At 37.7% G+C, this 24,653-nt stretch overlaps 1 protein-coding gene across 6 annotated transcripts in view; it reads right to left on the bottom strand.

The window, feature by feature from the left end:
* ENAH (ENAH actin regulator) overlaps nt 1-24,653 on the bottom strand; it is a 98,114-nt gene that overhangs the window by 31,618 nt on the left and 41,843 nt on the right. For all 6 annotated transcript variants that reach the window (XM_080586296.1, XM_080586295.1, XM_080586297.1 and 3 more), the window contains exons 2-4: nt 20,678-20,843; nt 19,162-19,339; nt 6,590-6,674 (exon numbers count right to left, since the gene is read on the bottom strand). In XM_080586296.1, coding sequence (XP_080442422.1) covers nt 6,590-6,674; nt 19,162-19,339; nt 20,678-20,843 — 429 coding nt within the window. The remainder of the gene's footprint in view (nt 1-6,589; nt 6,675-19,161; nt 19,340-20,677; nt 20,844-24,653) is intronic.

The following is a 24,653-nucleotide window of genomic DNA, read 5'->3' on the forward strand; positions in this document are numbered from 1 at the left end:
TTGCCACATAGCTCTCTCCCCTGTATGGTCAAGAAAACCTACTGAATATGTGTATCAATTCTTACATGCTAATGTTTACGTACATGGATGACCATGCCCACAAATTTCATAATTAATTTGACATGATTTACACTTTTTTCTTTGTAATAGATTGCACATTTCCAAATGCAGGCGGCCTCCACTGAGACAAGTCTTAATAAAAGTACTCATGGTGCCTCAGTAACATAACTGAACAGAAGCGATCAAGGTTAAACCTCTTCCCAACTTCCTAAGCTCTCAGTTGCATCAACTTAACTTTACCTCATCTAAACTGAACTCTTGCTATATGCTCTCACTCATTGAACTCTTACCAAGTTAGCTTTAAAGCAAAAAAAAAAACAAAAAAAAAACCAACCACAACGCATCTTCAAGTGTTACATGGTCTGGACAACTTCTACCTCTACCTAAGCATACTGCATATTGTTTCAGAGAAACCCTGACTAGAGCTAGTCAAGATAGAACAAACAAGAAAGATGATCCACACTTAGATGATCCACAGCGTTTGACTGTTCAATAAAAGTAGGAGATTTATGAAGCAAGTTTAAGCACATGCTCTGGAACTGACAATTATTCCCAGTTTCAACAGTAGTGGACCTCTGATTCTTAGAAATACTCACCTTTCATTTCTGTTTCAATCTTTTTTTTCTTTGAAGTTTGCATCAAAGAACATTTTATAGTTTTGCATTAAACTAAGTGTAAAGGCATTTTAATTGTATAATTGCTTGAAATACTAATCAAATCTAGATGTCACTATAGCTGTTCCCCTGATGTTGATCACCACTGCACACAAAAAATTCTTAACTGTCAATTTAATCTTCCTGTATGCTAGTATTAAAATAACCCAAATACTAGTATTTGGTACACAGGTGGCTTCCTTTCCTGGAAGGAGGAATGGAAATAAGGGAATAAGAGAAGAGTAGTGTTTAATCAGTTAAGCAAAAACTGGTTACTAAACACCACAACAGAGACATGAAGACGCAACTACAAGCCAAAGGTTATTAGATACAGGATTTCTAATAGAGAAAGGGGTCTAATTTATGCTCTTTGTTTACATAATAGGTAAACAATTAAATAGACTTAAGGTTTGATCAAACAGAACACTTCTTTCAGAAACCAGACTGCATGAAAAACATGCACATCAAATTTTAGCAAAAATTAAGAATCTCAGTAGTAGAAAAATCTACTTTCATTGGCAAATCCTCTCAGTGGTATTTCCATTAGCACAATCAGAATAGAGTTAGTTTCAGGAAAGGGAACCACAATAACTAAAAATCTGGAAAAACGTAGACCATTTTCTAATCTCAATTTCATGTTTTACACTAAAAAAACAACGAACTGAACAAGATTTTGCAGAAAGATTTCAAAGAGACATTTCAACGTAATTGTCAGAATCATCCTTGCAGCAACATACATATTCAATTGCAGTGATTAAGGCAGTAATTTTGCCAATGTAGTTAAAAGACTGCTTAACGCAAGAGATCTCTTCTCAGTCTGCTAAACAAGTCAATGTTGTCCAACATCTATAGCTATTCAGTACAGTAACCAGCCTGCACTTGTTAACTCTACATAAAATCAGTAAAATCTCTGAAAGCTAAACTTGACAGAACTAAGGAAAACTTTACTGTGAATAGGAAGAAACTGAATTAAAAAAAATGAGACGACAGGCACTAAAAAAAGTCATTATTATGCCAGAACTCTGTTTTCCAGAAACTTTGAGGGCAAGAAAAATCAAGTCTTTAGGGTGCTATAAACAATGCTGATGGGTCTTTTTGTTTCAATCTCCTTTTCTCTCCCTTCCTGCTATGCAATGCATAAGTAAGAAAGATCCAAATAGCCTCAGGCTGTCCCATGAAACCACCTCAACCAGCTCAACTCGAAAACTAAACTATACTGTTATAACTTCGGATGGCTAGAAAGCCTAGCCTTAGCTTATGCATTTTAAAAAAAGAAAAAAACACCCAACTTTAATTCCACCTAGATCATGTTTCTGGAATGCAAACTTCATATAGACTTTGTAATGGCAGTATTCCACTGATTATTTATAACCTAAAGCAAAAAGCTAACTACTATATCTTATTCACATGCCTATCTCAGATTATAACCATATAGTCATAATCTAATCAATTTGTATGCCTTTAAAGAAATACTACTTCCTCAAAATAAACTGTCAGATAGATGAAACAACTTAAAGGTAAAGAGAATTAGAAGTAATACATCTGGCTACTAACTAGGGAAAGGTCATGGGTTATACCAAAAACAGTAGAAGCCAGGCTATCAGGGACAAAATGTGACGGGCATAAACTTTCCTTCCCTTATAACTACATTAGTACTAATATAACTACGTTACTATTAATTGTAGGATGCACTTTTTTCCCTTCAGTATTTCCAAGTGTTTTTAAAAGTCAGGAATCAGAAATCACGTGATTTTAAAAAACTCAGGAATTATATATGAAATAAATACTAATTTACCAAAAAATATAAATCCTTTTAAGGTGGTTATAAATTAAGATTAGCAAAACCTCAGCAAAAATACTTTTAAGCTATCAAAAGGCATAAAGGAACACATTCTACAAAGGATAAAAAACCATTAATATCAATACTACTTTCTAGTAGCGTCACACACCAAGTTCTCTTTGTTTAATAGTATCGCACCAATCTATGATATAATCTAAAACTGTAAGGAAACATCAAATATTTAATAATGACAGGAAATACAAGTATTCTGGTACTGAGTTCTGAGAACCTGTAACATTTTTGATTACTTACGACAGAAATCGGTCAACTTTTGGTCCATTACGTCCCTGAAAGACAACAGGTGGCTTGTACACCTTCATTACTCCTCCTAATCTATACACTTTCTGTTTCTGGTGTTCTTGGACTCTTTATTTATGAAGCAGTGATGACTTTGAAGTTATTTATAAATATTAACTCAATAAATTCCTCAGTATCATATTAGATACCAACTCTCTGACTCATATTCCTGACAATATATTTACCATGGCTGGAAGAGAAGGTAAATTTATATTCATGACTAGCACAGAGGCATGCTATGAACTAATAATATATTTTAAAGTGCTAAGTAACTCTGAAGTTATTAACAAATACCTATGTCAAGTGAAATTGCTCACTTCCTAATAGCCAGTAGAATTTCTATACATTGCCTAACACTGACAAAATGAAAAATATCTCTGATGAAAACAGAAAGATTTCACTTTTGAGTATTCAAAATCAAAGCTAAAGTGTTTTAAAGGTTATTATTGATGTATTTAAATCAGAGCAAGTTAAGGGAAGATAACAGTTATCTTCAAATACTCCCATAGTTATTTTTTATAGGGAAAGCACACAGCCTGTATTAAGGTTTTTAAAAACAAAGTAATGAATTTATCAATTCACCAAACTAAATGATTTCATTTAATGTAATCTTGGCCTCATAAAAAACTCAGTGTTTTACATTGCATATCTGGTCCTAATGGCTTTATAAACTGTTATTCAATGCACAGTAAATAATGCAAACATTCATGTGCAGCAAAATGAAGTAAAAGTACTACTTTAGCACTTTTATTCAGAACATAAAGCATCTAAATGCTTTCTAAAAAGGAAAAAACGTAGAACAAAAAGAGACACACTTCTGTTGATAATGATTGAAATAATTTTTCTATTCACTGTTTCCACAAGATTGTTGAACAATTGTTACAAAAGCAAGGAAAGCATCAGATCACTTGAAGATCTCTCTAATATGTCATTCTTCACTGGTCACTCCTTTGGCAAAACGTTTGTGAGGCAATATGTCTATTAGTGCCTACAAAAGCCCTGACACTTCAAGCCACGTAAGTCTGAAATTAGCCCTACTTCAAGCAAAAGGTTGAACTAAATGACGTCCACAGGATCCCATTACCAACTTCACTTTTTAACCTAAGCAGATTTTTGTCTGTGGACTTAGAATCACTTAAAACGTATTTTCGTAAACTCTTTTACAGATGTGTTGGTCAAACAGTGCTGAATTCAGGTATATTTAATGGGAGGGATAAGAGACCACAGCACTTAAAAGACAGCTATTACTAAGCCACATCTTAAACAGAAACCCTCTCCCTAACAGACACATTTCACAAGCAATAGACTCCACAAAGCCTACATTTCTCCTGAAATCACAACTCCACGTTCCTTTCTACACAGTAACATTTATTCATTCCCTTCTCCTGTACTACCTCATCTTACTACTTCCTACAGAACTTAATTCTGCCCACACCGTCTTTACTGAGACTGGAAATGTCACTTACAGATCTGCTACAAGTAACGCATACATAAACCTCTTTCTTCCAAACTATTTACTACTCTCTATGTTATGGTAGTAAGGCTATTGCTATTACAGTCTGGAAGCTTAGAATTTATGCACTAAGTGTCTTTAAGTTCTAGAGCGCACAAGCTCTAAGCTAGAATTGAACTGTGTTATAACTACATGCTTACAGTAACACAGAGACTGCAGAATCATTTGTGAAATGGTTTAACAAAATTGTGTTTGTCTTCAACTTGATGACACAACGTTTTTTCCACAATGTGGCTATCAACATGAGTAAATACTGGAATGCCAGTTCCCTATGCTTTTTCTTGAGAAAAAATAAAAATCAAAAACAGGACCAGACTTCAAAGAGGAAGTTATATTAGATGAAAACAAGTAGAGCACACTGATGAAATGAGAAGTGAAGCCATAAGAATGCATCTAATAATACAGCCTTCTTGCATAAAGCTTCAAGAGACTTTCGGGGCTCTTAACATTGGGCAGCATTTCTTTCTGGGGACATCCATCTACAATGCTTCTCTAAGAGTATTTCAGCATTATAAATTTCAATTAATAAAACTTTCTAAAGGAACAGAAGGGAACAGAAAAAGCTAATCAAAACAACATTTTAAAATCTGTCAAAAATAAGAGTGACACAAAAAGAGACCTTTATCATGACAGCAGGTTTAGAAGTAAACACATTAAACACAGATTTGTAATGGGCTTCTTGATATTAATTTTTGAACAAGGTAAATTTCAGATAGTGATCCCTGCTCACATTAAACAAGTGCCATATATTCTAGGAAAAAGACAAGCATGACCAATTTTAATGTCAATACTTTGTTACACGTGTGTAGCTAATTAATCAAATATATAATATGAATCATTTCCAAATTAGCAATCTGTTTCTGCTCACCTCTACATAAAGAAGCAAAACGAAAAATATTAAATAGAAATATCTTCAGTGCCATTGCCAGTTAGATCCAGCATGTTAGTTATTTTTTCAGTTACCACTGAAAACTATTACGTGTATTTGCAGTGTCAAACTGGGTGACTTCCTATTTATTCAAGGACCCTGTTCCCTGCATCTGTACTGCACATGACCTAAACTGCTCCCAGCATCCCTTCTGGAAGGGAACAGCTAATCTCCTGGGAGTATCTTGATGGTAAAATAATTCAGGATTGCTTCACAAGCAGTATGGTTAAGACAGACCAAGGTCTGTTTTTCAGTCAACCCAGTCTCATACCACCAACCTAGAAGACTTTGCCTTCTCACATACCCTAGTCCCAGACACTTCACATACCGCACTAACGCATATTGCAATGGAATAAGAATCATAGAATATCCTGAGTTGGAAGGGACACATAAGGATCATCAAGTCCAACTCCTGAAAAAGGAGAGCAGGACAGGAAGCTAGGCAGCTAGGAAGTTTTTTCCCAGAACTCAGCCACATGATTGATACATACTTAATTATTAAAATGAACTGTGGAAAAAAATAAACATGTTAAAAATGTTACAGGGGACAGGATCCAGTGGCCTCTAGTTGAACAGAAAACAGCTACACTAGGAGGAGTGCCAATCGGCCAGAGGAACAGTCTTCTCCCTGAGGGCAGCACAGCTATAACCAATATTGCTATAGCCAAAAATTAAACTACTAAAGGTTCTGTAATACACTGGTTCTGTAAGGTTCTGTATAATAAAGGTTCTGTATACACTGGAAGCAGAAAATAAAGATTGTGGGGTGAGTTTTTTTTTTGTTTCCTTTTTTTTTTTGGTAATGAACTAAGATAGAAGAAAGGGGAACAAGCTATCCCATACAATATTTTGATTTAGTGCATCCACATCCAGTAAGAAAAATTGACGTTCCACTAGATGACTTATTTTCTATTTCCAAAGGTTAAAAGTTCCTTCCTTGCTTACTGATTTCTTCTTTATAAACATGTCTCAAAAACTGAAGCTCTAAGTCACTGGAAAAGTAATTAGTCTGGCTGAAAATGACAGCAGTGAAGTCTTTCACTTCCAATTTGAATTTCAATTCTTTCATGACAATCCAGTAAGAGCAATCCTTGCAATCTCTGAATGTGTGGAGATTAAGAAGGAACTAAGCTACAAAGTTTTTACACAGTAAAGCTGCATTACTGAAAATTGCAACCATATAAATACTACCCTAATGCAACAGAGTAATTTTAAGTCATTGACATTTACTTTCTCATCATCAGTGATGAGTTACTAAATTCTTTAATTGAACAATTTGTTCTCTTACAGTACCATACCTTCTCTGGATGTCCAATTCTTCTTGTGACGGACCATTTTGTACTTGAGAGGGAAGCTGTGAATTCTGTCGAGGCAACGTAGGACCTAGAAGTGAAGACAGATCATTCACTATTTGGATTTCTTCTTTGGGGGGGGGGGGAGTGGGGGAGGATGAGCACAAAAAATCAAGGAAAAAGGACAGCCATCACATGACGTAGGATCTGTCTGCTTCTGCTTCTTAAGCCAAACAAGCTCAACAACATAATACAGCAAATAAAAGCTGCAACAAATGTTACCTGACATATCTGCAGAATGGCTTTATTTCACATGGATGGAAGTTTCACAGAAATGCAAAATAAATTTTATATATATATGTGATTGGACTTAACAAAAGCTTTGAAAAGCACCCCAAGTCTGTATTTTCTTAAAACAATGGACAAATATTCTTGGAGGAACAGAAAAGACTCAAAAAATTAAAAGCACTCACCTAAATAGAACACTGGAAATTAAAAAGAAAAAAGAAAGAACAGGAGAAAAAACATCAGAACTTTATCGCGAAATCGAGACAAGGAAAGTAAGTATGTTTCTACAAATCACACCAAAATTTACTCAAGATTTTAGCTTGTCAACTTGGATTGAAGCACTTTGTTTTTCCATAGGCAAGTATTGCATCCAAATGAAGAGGCATGCAGCAAATGTACAAACTGTGCATTTTGATAAATGCAAGAAACATAAAAGAGAAAGACATCATTCATCTGTGACTTTTTGCTGATGACCAAGTCTGTATTACAAATCTTTCAAATTGTATATTAGATCTATGCTTTAAAAGCAGATAGGTTTGTATTCCTCATGAATTTCTTTACAGCACAAAATTAATTAAAAACTATTAACAGAATCGAATGACGGAGAAATTTGGAATTGTGTACAGTTCACAGCAAATGTATTTTGTCTGTAAAAATGGTCAGTGAAGCAGGAAATTATTTAGACGATAGCTACACTTAAGATTACGGAATTCAGAATCAAAGACAGAATTAAGAACAACCACCATTTATACAGTTCTGAGGAGGTCTCAAAACGAAACAAACTTCTTCCCAAGATTCCACCAAAGTAGTTAGAGCGGACAAGTTGTAATGAGATCTCATCCATCTCAAATGTCAAGATGTTGAAGTTGTTTGCCATCTGAACTTGTGTAAGTCACCCAAAACATGAAAAGACCATGTGTGATATATTGAGACCTCAAGAACAGTTGATCTGCATCAGATTCAGCAAGCAAGTGCCGTCTTTGAAGGCTACACAAAAAGATCCACGTACTCAAAACAGCACAGTATTGTCTTCACTGTGGTCATAAAGAAAACAAATCCTGAAAATGATAAAGTTGTTTACAATCTACTCTATAGTTAAAACATAATGCAAACTTACTTATAAAAGACAGAAGCAGAAAGTATTACAGAGGTTGTCTTTCTTAGTTCTTCTTTTTAGCAATCATTAGGTCCTCATGTTTAAGTGTATGATGATGCAATGGATGTACTATTTTGCTTGGAGTATCTCCAAGAGCTATCCACAGATGTAAATTTACATTATTTTTAATGCAAAACACCTAACTGCAATGATAATTAATAATCAAGTTATCAATAAAATAGAAACATCTGTCATATTGCTTATCTGGAAAACTTTTTGGCTTTAAAACTTCTGACATTACAAGTCCCCTCATCTCTCATCTCCTCTTCGTGACAGGTGTTAGGCTTTTATGCCCATTAAGCCATGTCTGCAGCCCCCAGGCAGCCAGGGAAGCAGCCCATACGTTTGCTGCCTGCACCATGCTGCAGCCTTTCACAGACTTTTGGAATTAGACACAACCCAGGGGCAGCTGCGTAAAGATGCTAGATACCATTACTGCTTGCTACGTCTAATATATTTCCTTCCCTAAGATCTGTCATTTCTCAGTACAAGTCACAATGATCTAAGCATTAAAAATAAACAAGCAAAAACCAAAAATATGAAAAACATCTTTTGATCATACTGTTATCCCTAGGTTCATGCCCAGTGCACCTAGCCAACAAGCAGAGAGAGCTAGAACAGACATGAAGGTCTTTTAATTCATTCTGCACAATGAGGTGTTTAGCAAGCTTCTGCAAAGCACACACACATCTGACTTGAAGTACTGTTATTTATGCACAGTCAACTTGTGAAACTATCTGCCTTGCTACTTCTGATTGGTTTTTCTACCTTGCCTAGCTTACCTCCTACTGAGCGTGTGTTACAGAGGTCCAGCAGGGGGGGCACCTCAACCAATGCTCCTATTTTCATATCCTTTCATCTAATGACCCTTAATGAGCAAAAGGTTACTATGAGTCACTCTGAAACGTTCCTTCAGCCACTTCCTTATTCTTGTTTTCATCCCTTATCTCCTTTGGTTTTGTTAGCTCAAGGCTCAGGACTCAACACTATGGCCACTTACCAATTTGGGACTATGGTACTGAAATGCAGTAAAAATGAAAACTTGGAACCTCTACCCGCTTAGTCTCCTGTATTTAACTGGCCTTGAACAGAGTATTATTAGATGTCCACCATGCTGCAGTGGCTGAGTTCATACTGTCACTCTGCAGCCTTTCTGCTGGTGCCCCCTCCCCATTCCTTCTTTTGCTATCACCCTTGGAAACAAATCATCTCACTGTTTGTGCTGACTGTTCATCCACTGCTTATGGAAGGCTGAGATGGGAAAGAAGGGAAATGAAGTGGCACAGACCAGATGTTGTAATTTGATTTTGTTATTCTACAAACAGAATTTCATAGTAAAACCTGTTCTCATAACCTCCAGCTTTTCACTCTCAGTCAAAATTCTGCAAAATTCATTCTGCGTTAGCCTCGCAGAATGTGACATGGGAAGCCAACCTGCTCCAGTAAGCTATGGTGCTTTTTACCATCTATACATGCAATAAAGCTGAACGCAATCACCTGCAAAGCAACCTGACACAGTTGGTTTTAGTACTTATATATGTATTTTATTTACCAGGAAGAAATGCAACTTTAGTAGATCAAAGGCTTTCAAGAAAGAAATGGTGAGCTACCAAGCCATTAGGAATGTTCACCAAGGAAATCCCCTCTGTAAACACATTCTGAAGTAGCCACCATGCTGATGGACACTGGCAAGCTAAAGGTACGTAACCAAGGGGAAAGGTATCTCTTACGCTGTAAAATTAATTTACTCCAGGAAGTCATGACCACCACTTCCTTGCTAAAGCAGGACTGTCCAGACAGGGGGACAGATGCTATAAACAAACAAGCAGGAGCTAGGTGACAAAAAGCTTTCTTAGCTGTTTCTGAACACTTCAAGATACACTGGCAATATCTAGCACCCAGATAAATATTCACAGATCCTGCCTGGACAAAAAGTCTGTTCCATCTACAGAATCGCTTTATCTTCAAAGACCAGTACAAGCCAAGTAGAAGATACAGCTGAATCATCTGTTCAAGTTTTAAGGAAAATCTAACATCTCTCTTTTTCTAAAGAAAGTACAGATGGTGCAGTCTGTGGTGTACTTTGACAGAGGATATAATTTCATATACTAATTTGTTCAGCAGTAGTTCAGTTTAAAGGTTTTCTGCTTTTCAGCTTATTTTCGTGTTTGCATCACCCTTCCTCTACAACAGTTGGGGCAACTATCAAGTGAGAGATGGACTGAAAATCCAATGCATTAAAAATCCCGGGGGGAAAGCCTGAAAGAATTGTTTTCCCCAGCTAAATCAGGACCTGATCTGGTTCTTCCCACAGCCATGGAGACAGCTATGCTGGCATAGCTCAAAGAATGACACCCAGCTGCTGGGGACTGCTTGAGCCAAACTGAGCATCCCTTATTTAAACCACAACCAGTGTCGTAGTTTATCAAGTTCCTTAACTTCCTTTTCACCTCAAATTGACTTCTTACCTCTATGTCCATTCAAGAGCTGAATATATTAATTCCAGTTGCACAACACTATGAAACTATAGTTGGCAAGTTGACGATAGAAACATGTTTTTCTCAGTGACTTTCCAGTTTTTTTCCCTGGTGTTTGCGAATATATTGTCTGCTTTGGAGTTTCACCTGAAACTCTCCACCCTGCTTCTTTTAATATCACTTGTCTGATGTTGGCAGTGTTGACAAAGCACCAGAAGACATTGCATTCCTACGCTACGAAAAAACAGGATATTTACTGTTCAAGATAGGAACAATACATGTATCACAGGTTATATACCTACAATGTGTATTTCCATCTAGCTGGACAGGCTTCCTTGGGAGGTGGTAATGTAAGGATAGGTCAAGCCAACACTCACACCTGCAATTACTGTACCATTCATTTAAAGACAGTCTAAGAGTACAGGATCTAAAGACTATCTTTTTTTTAATCTAGTATCTTTAGAAAAACTTGGTCAACTAGATGACATGAGAATTTTAGTTTGAGGTGAAGACCTCATTTTTTGCCTTAGAGAAACAATTGTATGAACAACCCAGTAATTAAGAATTTCCACCGTTTCATTTCTCAGTGTAGCAGTGCCAAAGCTAAGCAACATACCCATCGTATAGTCTGAAATATAAAGCGAAGTATGAATGTTTTTCAAAGGACGAATGAAACGAAAGCAGACAGCGAGTTAATTTGTATAGGCATATGCTATAAAGATAAGTATTGCATAACAGTGAAAACCTTTTCTAAAGATGATAAAGGACAATTCGAGCACACCTACTAAGCAAAGAGCACACCCCAGGCAAAAGTTCAAAGCCAAAGTTAAAAGATGTAGTTCTGTTGTGGAATATAAGAATGTGTTTGTTTTCTTTAATAAACCAAATGATGTATTTTAATAAATGCTTGAAGATTTTTCTAAGTGAATGGAAAGCAGACTTCTTCAGCGATTGATACTAGGAAGTACTAGGAAAAGTGATCATGGGGAAATGACCTATTTCACTTTGCTCTACTTCCTCCTCCTCCTATTCAGAGCCTGTCCTATTGTAGAGCATTACAGAACAAAATTTAGGGAAAGTTGCTAACTAGTGTTTAGCGAAAGTAAAGTGGCATCTAGACCTCTCATCTAGACCTGGGTTTGTATTATGGATTTATAAGCAAGGCTACGATGCTCAAACACTAGGGCATTAATAAGCAACAAAACTACTCTAGTACTTCTATTCAAGCTAATTACCTTCCAGTTAAGACTTCCCATTCCTTCAAATATCTGCCTCTTCATATGTGACTCCCATTTTATAAGTGCTTTCAGTTGAATTAATTGACTCGTTTTGATTTATTTTAGCAAATGGTGATTATGTTGCTTTTCCTGTATAGAAATTAATGCTTTTCATTTCACTTCACAGGCACTTCTAGCTGCACAAGTTAATAAAAAGGGGCCAAGGATAACAAAAACATTCAATAAAACATATTTGAATTTGAGTACAGATAAACTTTCTATTGAAGGGAGCAGAGCCTCCTATCAATGCCAGCAGAGCCTTGGAAACAAGGCTGTTGGGTGTTACACTTGGCTTGGGAACAAGCTTACTTGGTGGCCTTAAGCAAGCTTGTGGCTTCCCTCTCTGCTTCCCTCTTTTATGTACGGGGAGATGGAGACAAAGCTTCCAGGATAGAGTACTAAGGTCACTCCAACAAACTTTAAAAAATGATCTTAAAGTATCAAAGGTTAAATATATCAGCACCATCAGTAAGGTATTTACTACTTGTTTCCCCAGTTCTGTAAAAGTTTCTTTAAGTAGCAATTTTATAGGTGATAACTGTCAATTTTAAATTAATATCAAATAATTGAGCCTTTATAACAAAGTTAAATTTTCACAATTATGTTAATGAATGTATGACAACACCCTGATTACAAAAGATGTCAGATATAACATAGCTACCACTTCTACACATAATATTTAAGACAACAACATGAACCCTTCTTGACGCTCCCCGATATTTATTAAACAAAACCTTATTCACAAAACTAATACACTTCTATCTATGGCTGCCCTGCAGTTAAGGCCAACTATCAAATTTTAATGAACTTCTTTTTGGTTGCCCACCCAAACTTTAATACTTTCACTTGATACAACACTAATCCTCAAGAATCACAAAAATCATCAAAAATACCACAAAGGCAATACTTAAAGGTGAGTACAACCCTGAAAACTTAGCAATTTCTCCTCCACTTCAATACCCCAGCTGAAATTAACGATGCTCTGGATGATCTTACATGCAATTGAAATGGAAGTATTTTGTCCAATAAACAGTTAAAACTTCTTTTAGATCAATAGTTTGGCCAATAAATCAGAGTTATAGAAGCTAGTAACTACCAAAAAAAAATTTAATCAATCCCATACTTAAAACAAAAAGAAAAATTTACTATCAAAAATAGATATATTCTTCTACTTCTGACAACCCAGGTAATAATAGCACATCACATTACTACCGTTCTGACAAGCAGTGCTGACAGCCTGTTCCAAAAGGCTGCCAGAGTACAGGTACAGCATAATTACTTCACTGCAGCAAAATCATTTTTCTCTTGAAACAAGTTGTAGCATGATGTGAAACAACAGTGTGAGAAACATTTTGAGCTGTTCTCCCCCTCTTCCTTACTCCTCCCCATAAATTTCTCATTTCAACCTTCTATAGTCTCTACACATATTCCAATTAGGCAACTGCAGTTTTCATCCCAGTTTGCATTTTCCAAAGATACTAAATTATTCAGTCTATAGGTTAGTACATTCCCCTATAAGGGGTGATCTAATGAACTATCTTCACTATAAGAGAAAGGATCACAGATCAGTGTATTTCCAAAGCTGTGGATAAAGCATGCATCTTTTCTCCATAAAGGTTTGGTTATTTAATAATTGAACAACTTAGCTTCTAGGGTTACTAATGATTTTAAAGAAATGTAACCTCAATTTGTTTTTACTGTTAGGCCAGCAAAATACAGAGATTGGGGGGGGGAACTATATTTCTTTCTCTTCCTCCTGATTTTCCTATGAATTAAAGCATCTCCTAAGGCAATATTAGAACAGTTTCACTGAAGATATTCCTATCCTGGTCTTTCTATGTAGAATGCCCCAAAATCATTTAAAATCATAACAAAAAACAAATTAACTGTTAAATATTCATATAAAAAACATAATGAATGTAAGATACACTGAGTACATTAGAAAGAATCAAAATGGTCTTGTTGACAGTTACATCTTTCAAACATCCTTTCATCTTCTGCAAACAAACAACCCTAAGTACCACCTCAAACGTAAATTACACATATCAATCTCATACTTGTTTTCTTTTTCTCTTAGCAAGGCCTTTTTGGGGCTGAAGACTGATGCCCCACAAAATAATACCACTTCCCAATGAACTGGAAGGTACTTTTTGCATAAAATCTCAATATGATAAGTAACTGGAAAAGTCACTCATCACACTCCTTCAGCAACTGGAAAAAGGGAAATATCACTCACATTTTTAAAAACGGTAGAAAGGAGGACCCAGGGAACTATGGACTGGCAAGTCTCACCTCTGTGCCTGGCAAGATCACCGATCAGATCCTCCTGGAAGCAACGTCAAGGCCCATGCAGGACAAGCTGGTGATCCGAGACAGCCAGCACGGCTTCACCAAGGGCAAATCCTGCCTGACCAATCTGATGGCCTTCTGTGACGGAGTGACTGCATCAGTCAACAAGGGAAGACCGACTGACTTCTATAATGCCTTTGACATGGTCCCACACGACATCCTTATCTTTAAAATTGTAGAGTTAAGAGTTTGAAGGGTGGATGAAAAAAATTGGCTGGACAGCCATACTCAGAGAGTTGAGGTCATTGGCTCTATGTCCAGGTGGAGGCCAGTGACAAGTGGCGTCCCTCCGGGGGTCCAGCTTGGGACCAGTGCTGTTTAATATCTTTAGAAACGACACAGACAATAGGATTGAGTGCACCCTCAGCAAGTTTGCAGATGACACCAACCTGTGTGGTGCAGCTGATACAACAGAAGGAAGGGATACCATTCAAGAGGACCTGGACAAGCTTGAGAATTGGGCCTCTATGAACCTAATGAGGTTCAACAAGTCCAAGTGCAAAGTGCTTCATCTGTCTCGGGGCAATTCCAGAGATGAGTACAGACTGGGAGAAGAACTCACTGAGAGGAGCCCTGCAGAGAAGGACTTGGGGGGTTCTGGTGGATGAAAAGCTTGACATGAGCCAGCAGTGAGCGCCTGCAGCCCAGAAGGCCAACTGCATCCTGGGCTGCATCAACAGAGGAGTGGGCAGCACAAGAAGGATGTGGAGCTGTTAGAGCAGGTCCAGAGGAGGGCCACAAGGATGATCAGAGGGCTGGAGCACTCGTCCTATGAAGAAAGGCTGAGAGCTGGGGGTGTTCAACCTGAAGAAGAGAAGGCTCATCAATGCAGCCTTTCAATACTTAAAGAGTGTTTATAGAAAAGACAGAGAGCAACTTTTTACACTGGCAGATTGTGATAGGATATAGGGAAACGGTTTTAAACGAAAAGAGGGGAGAGGTGTAGATTAAATGTTAAGTGGAAATTCTTCACTCAGAGGGTGGTGAGGCACTGGAACAGGTTGCCCAGAGAAGCTGTGGATGCCTCATCCCTGGAGATGTTCAAGGCCAGGTTAGATGGGGCCCCAGGCAACCTGATCTGGCGGCTGGCATCCCTGCCCATGGCAAGGGGGTTGGAATTAGGTAATCTTTAAGGTCCCTTCCAACGAAAGCCGCTCTATGATTCTGTGATAGATCTTCCTTCTTCCCATCTCCCAAAGCATAATTTACTTATTTGCCCTTATTTCTTCAAAGGGATAATCAGTTTTCTCAGACATCGGAGAATTTTCTCGCTCATTTCCTCCTTTCATTGTGGCTCTTCTCTCATTCCAGAGTCACTTTGATAGCAACACTGAGCTCTATTTAATGGAGATATGAAAATTTTTGTAATGCAATGCAAAACCTATACAGAAACCAGTCATCTTTATTCCAGACATTTAAGACCATTCACTGAATACCTGAACACACAGCATGCAACCTTAAAGCCAGAAATCCTCTTCAAATGATCTCTTGAACTGCTGACACATTTGTCATTTGATTAAGGTGCAGTAATTGCCTCAGACAATTACTTAATGAAATGAAGTCTTTCAAAATTCTCCTGAGTATCAACTGAAGAAAGTTTGGTTCATTTTTTTGTTCCCATAGCATTCTCCTGAAGAAACTGTCTGCTCATGGCTTGGACTGGCGTACGCTTCATTGGGTTAAAAACTGGCTGGATAGCCAGGCCCAAGGAGTTGTGGTGAATGGAGCCAAATCCAGTTGGAGGCCGGTCACTAGTGGAGTCCCCCAGGGCTCAGTACTAGGGCCAGTTCTCTTTAATATCTCTTTAATATTTCTATCAATGATTTGGATGAGGGGATCGAGTGCACCCTCAGTAAGTTTGCAGACGACACCAAGTTAGGTGCATGCTTCGATCTGCTCGAGGGTAGGAAGGCTCTGCAGGAGGATCTGGATAGGCTGGAGCGATGGGCTGAGGCCAACTGTATGAAGTTCAACAAGGCCAAGTGCCGGGTCCTGCACCTGGGGCGCAACAACCCCAAGCAGAGCTACAGGCTGGGAGATGAGTGGCTGGAAAGCTGCCTGGCCGAGAAGGACCTGGGAGTATTGGTGGATAGTCAGCTGAATATGAGCCAGCAGTGTGCTCAGGTGGCCAAGAAGGCCAACAGCATCCTGGCCTGTATAAGAAGCAGTGTGGCCAGCAGGACCAGGGAGGTGATCGTCCCCCTGTACTTGGCTCTGGTGAGGCCGCACCTCGAGTGCTGTGTTCAGTTTTGGGCCCCTCACTACAAGAAGGACATGGAGGTGCTCCAGTGAGTCCAGAGAAGGGCAACATAGCTGGTGAGGGATCTGGAGGACAAGCCTTACGAGGGGCGGCTGAGGGAGCTGGGATTGTTCAGCCTGGAGAAGAGGAGGCTCAGAGGAGACCTTCGCGTTCTATAAGTACCTTAAAGGAGGCTGTAGCAAGGTGGGGGTTGGTCTATTCTCCCACGTGCCTGGTGACAGGACGAGGGGGAATGGGCGAAAGTTGCGCCAGGGGAGGTTTAGGCTGGATGTTAGGGAGAACTTCTTTACTGAAAGGGTTGTTAGGCATTGGAATGGGCTGCCCAGGGAAGTGGTTGAGTCACCATCCCTGGAGGTCTTTAAGAGACGTTTAGATGTAGAGCTTAGGGATATGGTTTAGTGGAGGACTTGTTAGTGTTAGGTCAGAGGTTGGACTCGGTGATCTTGGAGGTCCCTTCCAACCTAGATGATTCTGTGATTTTGAGTACGTTTCCTAAAAGGTACGTGGCATGGGTTTGTAGCTTTAGTAGCCTACCTTAAAATTCTAGGCTAATATACACTCCTGCATATTGTCTTTCTTTTCCAGTGTGCAGGTAGCCTATAGTCTGCTCAACTAGCCAGAAGAATAGGGTCTGGTTGCATAGCTACTAGTTAATACAACCATTCAAAGCAGAACAGAGTGAAAACCCCCCAACTTTTGTATTTATTTAAATAACCAGAGTTCAAACTTAAAAGAAAATACAATGATCACATGTTCAGTACTGTAGATCAGGGAGAGAAAAGACTAGACATGCAGCATATTTCAAGCAATTCCACTGACAAGGCACCCATCACTTTATAGTCCTTTGAGACATATGTACCATGTTGTTTTTTTAATAAGAAAATTGCCAGTTGCAGTTATGGCTTTATTCTACTATAACTTCAAACACTTTCACTCTGCATTCTAAACTCATTAGAATGACAAAAAGGCTGTCACTGAACTCTGTGCTACATGCGCCACTTCTTTGCTTTTGCAGATCCACTAGAGGGAGAGAGATCCTCAATAAAATTTCAAATAATGCCAGTAAAGACCACTGACATTTTTCAAATATATGCAGGAGAGGGAGACTATATAATTTTAAGAGTGCAGTAACATCCTACTACAGATATAAGAAATGCATTAACTCAGAGCAAGGAGTCCAATTAGTTTGTTTCTGAACTGCAAGCCATTTAGTATCATACTTTCCTTATATAAGTGGTCATGTTCAGAAAGATAGGATCATAGACTTGTTTGGATTGGTAGGGACCTTAAAGATCCCCTAATTCCAACCCCTTTGTGCCATGGGCATGAACACCTTCCACTAGAGCAGGTTGCTCAATCATCTCTTTTTACTTCTTACATTGATAAAAGTCAAAATATTTAGTATGCAGACCATACACTAATAAACCCCTCAACTGATGAAAATTTGGAATAGTATTCTAACAGATACATTATGAGGACTTATCTTTCAACATTGTTAGAAAATGATAATGGGCTTACAAAAAGCTTATATATGCATGCTTGTGAATGTTTTTACAAGCAGCAGTGCATAGCTAATCATCTTCAGACATCTGCTGAAGTGTTTTCAGGGCACATTACGTTAAAGTTTGCTTTTTATTTCATCTTGATGGAAGCTAGAGCACCAATATGCCTGGGAAACAGGTCACTAATAGACAATATGAACCAGTCACATTCTTTCTTGGCTCACAAAAGTTATATAAGAACAGTTATTTCTGCCAATGCTGACAGCATCAACCACTAGTTTGTGATGCAGCTAACACATTTCCACCTATACCTACTACTACCAAGTCAAAAATCACATGAAGGAGAAACAAAGATTCTCTTTACAATTCAGACAACTTAAAGGTTACAACCACTCATGTTGGTTTGTGAGATAATAAACAGTTGGAGTGCATTAAATATTTACAATCAAATAGCCCTTAGGGAAAGGAGAACTGGAGGATTTAGAGGAGAAAACATCCAACTAGTAGGCAGGAGAATATGATATACAACTGCATGATTTTATCTGGCAAAAGACACCTTACACTTCTAGGTATCCTTTATTTTTTGGCCTCATGTACTGCATAACAGCACTACTTGGTCTAGCTAGCTTAGTTTCTAAAGGCAAGTGTTGAAAAAGCTGTAAGAATGAAAAGGAACTTTATCAAGTCACCCTTTTTTGCTGTAGTTGAGACAGCCCTAAGGTTATCCACAGCTTCTCTTCTACACACGAGAAAGAAACCTGGCACAGAAATACTCTCTCTTGTTACACAGACAACCTTTAAAGATTAATGAGGACAAAAGAACTCTTTGGTTACATGAACACAAAAGTCTAGAAGTCTCATAAAATGAGAACTCCCTCTGTGTGTCCCAGTGCTATACTGATCCATCTGCTGTAATGTCTAAATAGAATATATTATAGACACCACCTGAAGACTGAAAAGTACTGTGATTAAGAGGTATAGATTTCTTGGTCAGGTGCTTATTTACCAAAATAAGTCAGCAAGTTCCTACATGTAATAAATACCATGAAAATCAAGTTAGTTTTTAGGAATTCCATTTATGTGGGTGGCAATCAGGTTGAGAATCACTGTTAAGCAGCAACAGTTATGCAGACAAAACACCCAAATCATTAAAATGGCTGGAGGCTGAATCATGATTAGAAACAAGACTTACTGTCTTTTATGCATAAAGATTTCATTTTTTTCATCTCTATTTGATCAATCTTCCAAAAGTAGAGTTAAGAGACTTACCAGCTTCCTGTGAATTCAATACTTCTAAGGCATGCATCATGGCACTTGCAAAGACATTGGCATCTTCTTTGCTGCCAAAATTCAGACCGTAGACTTGCCTTGCATCACGCCATTGGTGAAAGGTCTGTGTAGCCTGATTGTACTTCAGTCCTTTCGGAATGGCACAATTTATTACCACCTATAATAATGAAAAATTAAAGCAGTTTCAAGTGCTGTTTCATCACAAGTTTCAGCTTCATTTAGTTTTTATTCCTTAACCATGTGGGTTAATTTCAGTCCTGTAATCTACAAGATGGACAATGTTCAGTAATGTATTTCTGCTTAAACTACCAAAGTTGATAATTCGCATTTCAAATGATGCAGTATTTCCTAACAGCAATGTAGTAACATCAACAGTTTCTTTACTAGCATGTGAACATGCATTTGGATTTCAGAAACCACCTTGGTTTTCCATCAACTTCACAAAGTACTTGTGAGAATTTTTCTAACCAAGTTATCACCTTCCTACTGTGGCTGCTGAACCCCTTAACTTGCAGTGCTTTCAGTAACAGTTTACATGGATTTCTTCTATGCATCATAAGGTATCATCTTGCAAGACTGTTATGGCTCACACAAAAGCTGGTGAATTCTAGCCAGCAGTACAACCATTTGCTACAAGTCACCCACTAAGAACATCGTATTGCACTTGGATAACCATATCCTCTCAGCTTTATCTCCTGACTAATGGCAAGAAAATATATATTTGTCCTCAGGGAAATGCACAGATACTATTTATTACTTGGAATACGTGTTTAGTGACAAATCACATGTGAGATTATCATTCCATGTCTCAGGTTTTCTTGATAAAAGATCAAGAAAAGGTGAGAGAAATTTTCCTCAAACAAGAAGATAGTAGATATAACTCCACCCCAACTATCACAAGGCAGATCATATTTCACAACAGAGTGCTAGTTTGCCATTTATTCAAGATCTATTAAATTCTTCATCAAGGAACTTAAGATGTGATCATTACTACTCTCTTCTCTACTTCTCAAAGTGGTAGTTGATCAGCATTACCAAATATCTAAAGTTGTTTGTTTTTTTTTTTAATTAACTGATCAGGGGAAATGACAAACCAGGTATCCAACTTTTTGTAATACAGAAACAGCTAGAAAAAAAGAACTGTTGGTACCAAAGTAGACTGCAGCTAACTGCATAATATAGGGAAGAACATTAGTTCTTAGACTAACATTTTGGTTAAAGGAGAACCAGATGACGTGTGTAGAAGTCTTCCTCCCTACCCTTTGTATCTGCACGTAGGAAGGAACGGTGAAGAACGTACAAGGAATGTTGCCTTGAAGGTATATGAAACACTCAGCTGATGGGGGAAAAAGCCGCAATACAGTTTTCATTACTTGAGTTAAAATAAAAGTTTACTATTTACAGTTCCCATTACTGAAGACCTATTTCTTAGTGTCAAAAAGAATCATAAAAATAGCTTACAATTTCTATTCAAAGTTTTCAAAGATTCACTTACCTGATGATCCTGAATCTTCCTGCCCACTACTCTGAATGTGTTGTTGCCTGTGTGATGATATATATGAACTCTGCTGAATCCAGTTGATCCACCAGCTGGTACCCATTTCTTATTGGCATCATCATAGACCATTACAGCAGCTCGTGCTTGGCAGATACTCTGTTCACTGTTAAAATACAAGTAATTTAGATTAGAACATAAAAGTTACTTAAGACAAATTATCTTTTTGGTTACATCCTTTCTACTTGAAAAGTTAAAGGAATGCTCCTTGCACAGTCCTCTTTCATAAATTCAAAACTGCTAGCACTTTGACATTCTGCTTACAGGCATCCATTCTGAAAATCTGTGGCCAACACAAAAGGCATAATGACTAATGAAAGATCAAGAAGCGATTTACTTTTTTGCACCTTTTCTTAGCAGTTTTCTCCCTGCATGTTTTCCTTTCTCCTCACCACCAACCATGAATTTTAAATAAATGCTAAAACCACAGACAAAGTTGTCCACAAAGACCAAAGAACAAAGAAGGTGTAGTTGTACTAGCTCCATACAATTTGTTTTCCAGGGGCAATTACTTCTACAAGAGGAGGCTTGGAAGGCCCTAGCCCCTGTTAGCACAAGGCATCAAATACAAATGTATGCATGCATTTTGAAAATATACATACACACACACACCAGGATGAAGTTCAGCACACAAAAGTTCATAGGCTCACAAATGAAATGCTTTTTGGTTTTGACATTTTACTGCAGTCAACACCTAGATGTTTTATTTGCTCCCTAAGGAACAGTTCTATTGATGACTCAAAGCTACAGTTTTATCATCAGGAGAGTTTATTGCTGCCATAAAGAGGATTAGCTGTGGACAGTCATCTGGAAGCTAAGGTACAGTCTAAAGTTAGAAGGGAACATATCATGAACATCGTCGTGATAGAAACACAAAAAAGCTGAACATACCATAAGCACACAATTAGGAGGGGTGAGGGTGGAACTACACAAATTGTCTTTACAGCAAATGTCCAGTGCAGAGAGGAAATAAAAATAGAAGAGAATGGTTTCTTATCAGTAAGTCAAGTTCTCTGAACATTGCACTCCTGTAGACCCAGCATTATCCAAAACACATGAGCTGTCTGGCTTGCAAGGAATGTGGCCTGCCATTTGGAGAATGGAAATGGCTGAAGAGACATGCATTCTTCATAAATTACAGAGGGACAGTAATGAAATATTTGTTCATAAAACATGAAGGTGGGAAAATTCCCCTCACCTATCTTTTAAAGAAAAAAAATGCTGCATTTCCCAATATCTCATTTTCCATTTCCTGGCACAAGAAAATACTGCAGTGCATCCAGCTGCTTTGTAAGCTTTCAATAATGATGTTTTTGACAAAGCACCAGTCAAACGTAACACTGACATAGCATCACTTTCTATCACATTTGCAATGGCAGTCAACAACGACAACTAGAAAAATGCTTAAATGGTTTTCAGGTTTAGGGGAGAAGAGAGATTGTGTTTCTTATGGTAGCAAAAGATTCCAGATGAGATGAGGAAATACGCCTGCAGTTCTAAAATTGCACATATTCTAGCCTCATCACCTAAGATCGTAATAGGATAACAACATCCAATTAGGCCATCCTTCTTCTAGACAGAAAGTAGTTCAATATAGGTATAGCAAAATTATAATATATGAACTATACTGAGAAAAGAAATGTTGTATCTTTTAGACCGAAAGGATCACATCTGATCCACAAGGAAAGCTTAGATGCAAAGACTCTGGTTCTTCTTAAAATAAACTTTGCTGCAAGTTTCAAGTGCTTCACAGTCCCCTTAAAAAGCATGCCACAGGTAGATAAGAACATTCCCTCATCTGAGGAGGACAATTCAAGAACATACTGGACTTCTCTATTTATAGGATTCTGGCACATAACTATCTTACCGATGTTCAAATCCAGAAAGACTCTGCATTGTTCACAAAGCACAAAACAAATAATTGTGGTTTTCTAAAACACGTAGCAGCAGTATTACAGAAAACTTAAGACAATTTCTGAACCCAAAACATAGCTTTGCTACATTTGAATCTGGATTCAACACAGGCATGATAAACCCCAGGTGACATGACAGGACCTAGATACCGATTTGTAAGCAGAGCCATTAGGTCTACAGAGTGTTCGTCAAAAAAAAAAAATGCACCTCAGATTCACAATCACGTGGCAGACAAAACTTCATTTAGATTCTATTAAAAAATGGAGACACCGAGTATAAGCTAATATGTTTCAATAATAATCAAGGTAGAACCAAAGAATGATTAAGTAATGGTAAATGAGCAGACTTAATTAGTAGCACAGACCATCAAATTTAGCCTTCTTATTCTCTGCTCTGTCACAGTCCTTCCACAAGTCCAAGTTTTCACAAAAGCTCTATTTTTACATAATTTTATTTAACATAAGAAAAAATACTACTCGTTTTACAGCTATTTGGTATTCAAGTAGCACAATTCATGAGCACAAATAAGATAACCTTGAGCACCATTTCTCTTTTTTTTAACAATTGTTCAAACTATTCTTAGTTGTACTTTCCAGGCTGCGCCTTATAACTGGAAATATTACACAAAAGTCTCGATCACAAATATTTCATGCTTCATTTGAAATAACTTTTTTAATAGTAGTGGGTTATTCTTATCCATATAAAGATACAAGATGATTCACATCCTTTAAAAAAATGGCAAATATGAACGATTTCCAGTTGACCTATTCTATTATTACAAAATAAGCACTCTGCCATCATTTCACACAAATCCTAAAGCTAAACCTTTAATGTTCCTGATCTGTAATTTTCATATCCAGGTATCAAACTGAAGATAAGAAACTCCCCTCCTGCTAGCAGTTCCCCCCATCCATCACTCTGTTTACCAGCCTGCAGTAGTTAAGACAGAAAAATGAAACTACCACCATCAGAAACAAATTAAATCACCACGGTGTGCTAGCTTTTTTTTTTTTTTCCCCAAGGTTCAATAACTGTACATTACTAGATGCAGGGGAGATTAACTCAATTTCTTTCCCTTCTTTCCCTTTGTAAAAGTTCTACACTCTAAAATGAATACTTTTTTATTTTTCAAGTAGAACATGAATACATGAGCTTTAGCAAATAAGAATCCTTAGGTCTTCTCTTCAGTGCTTATGTGATAGTTCAGCATTTGAGCATAGCACATTACATTGCAGCAATGAGACATCATTTTGGGGGACTTAAATACTTAGTTTATAATTCACATTTTAAAAATAAGATCCATACTCCACTAACCTGAAGGGACACCAAATCAATACCTATACAAGTAGCTCATTACTACGTCCTTGACAAGTCTAATAAAAAAACAAGGTTTAGTTTGCTTTCCTTGATCCACCCTCTCCTGGGAAAATGCCAAATTTAACATGAAGGCTGTTACTAGAACTTGACCCAACACCCTTTGTATTCCTCTACTAAACATAAACTTCAGTTCAAAGGTGCAGGAGCCAAACGAATCACAAGACTGCCTGTTATATTTCTTGCTCTCCAAGCTTATTACACTTCTCTGTTGTATTTCCAACACATGACAGGTCTTCACTCACCTCAGTATTTATACATGAGCTCTATAATACATTTTTTTTTAAATGCCCATATTCCTTCACTGCATCAAAACCATTTCGGTGTGATTACAAGACTTATTTTTATGGACAGACTGGGGAAACAAACATTCTCTATGGTCACATTCCAGAACAAAAGGAAAAGGTCTTCATCTCTTTGCCGTGTCATTAGGCCTTCAAAGGCATCCTTTGTTTACTTGCCTCTACAATTTTTTTTTCTTTTTCTCATGTGTTGTACTGGTGTAACGGTTATACTTGGACTAGCCTATACCTCCCCAACAGAAACATTCACTGGGGTACGCAGGAGAATAAGGGAAGGCAACTCTCTCCAGCTTCACACGCGGCTGCCAAAACACACAGCTGTTCAA

This window comes from Anser brachyrhynchus (assembly GCF_964034855.1).
Source record: "Anser brachyrhynchus genome assembly, chromosome: 3".
Classification (NCBI taxonomy): Eukaryota; Metazoa; Chordata; class Aves; order Anseriformes; family Anatidae; genus Anser; species Anser brachyrhynchus.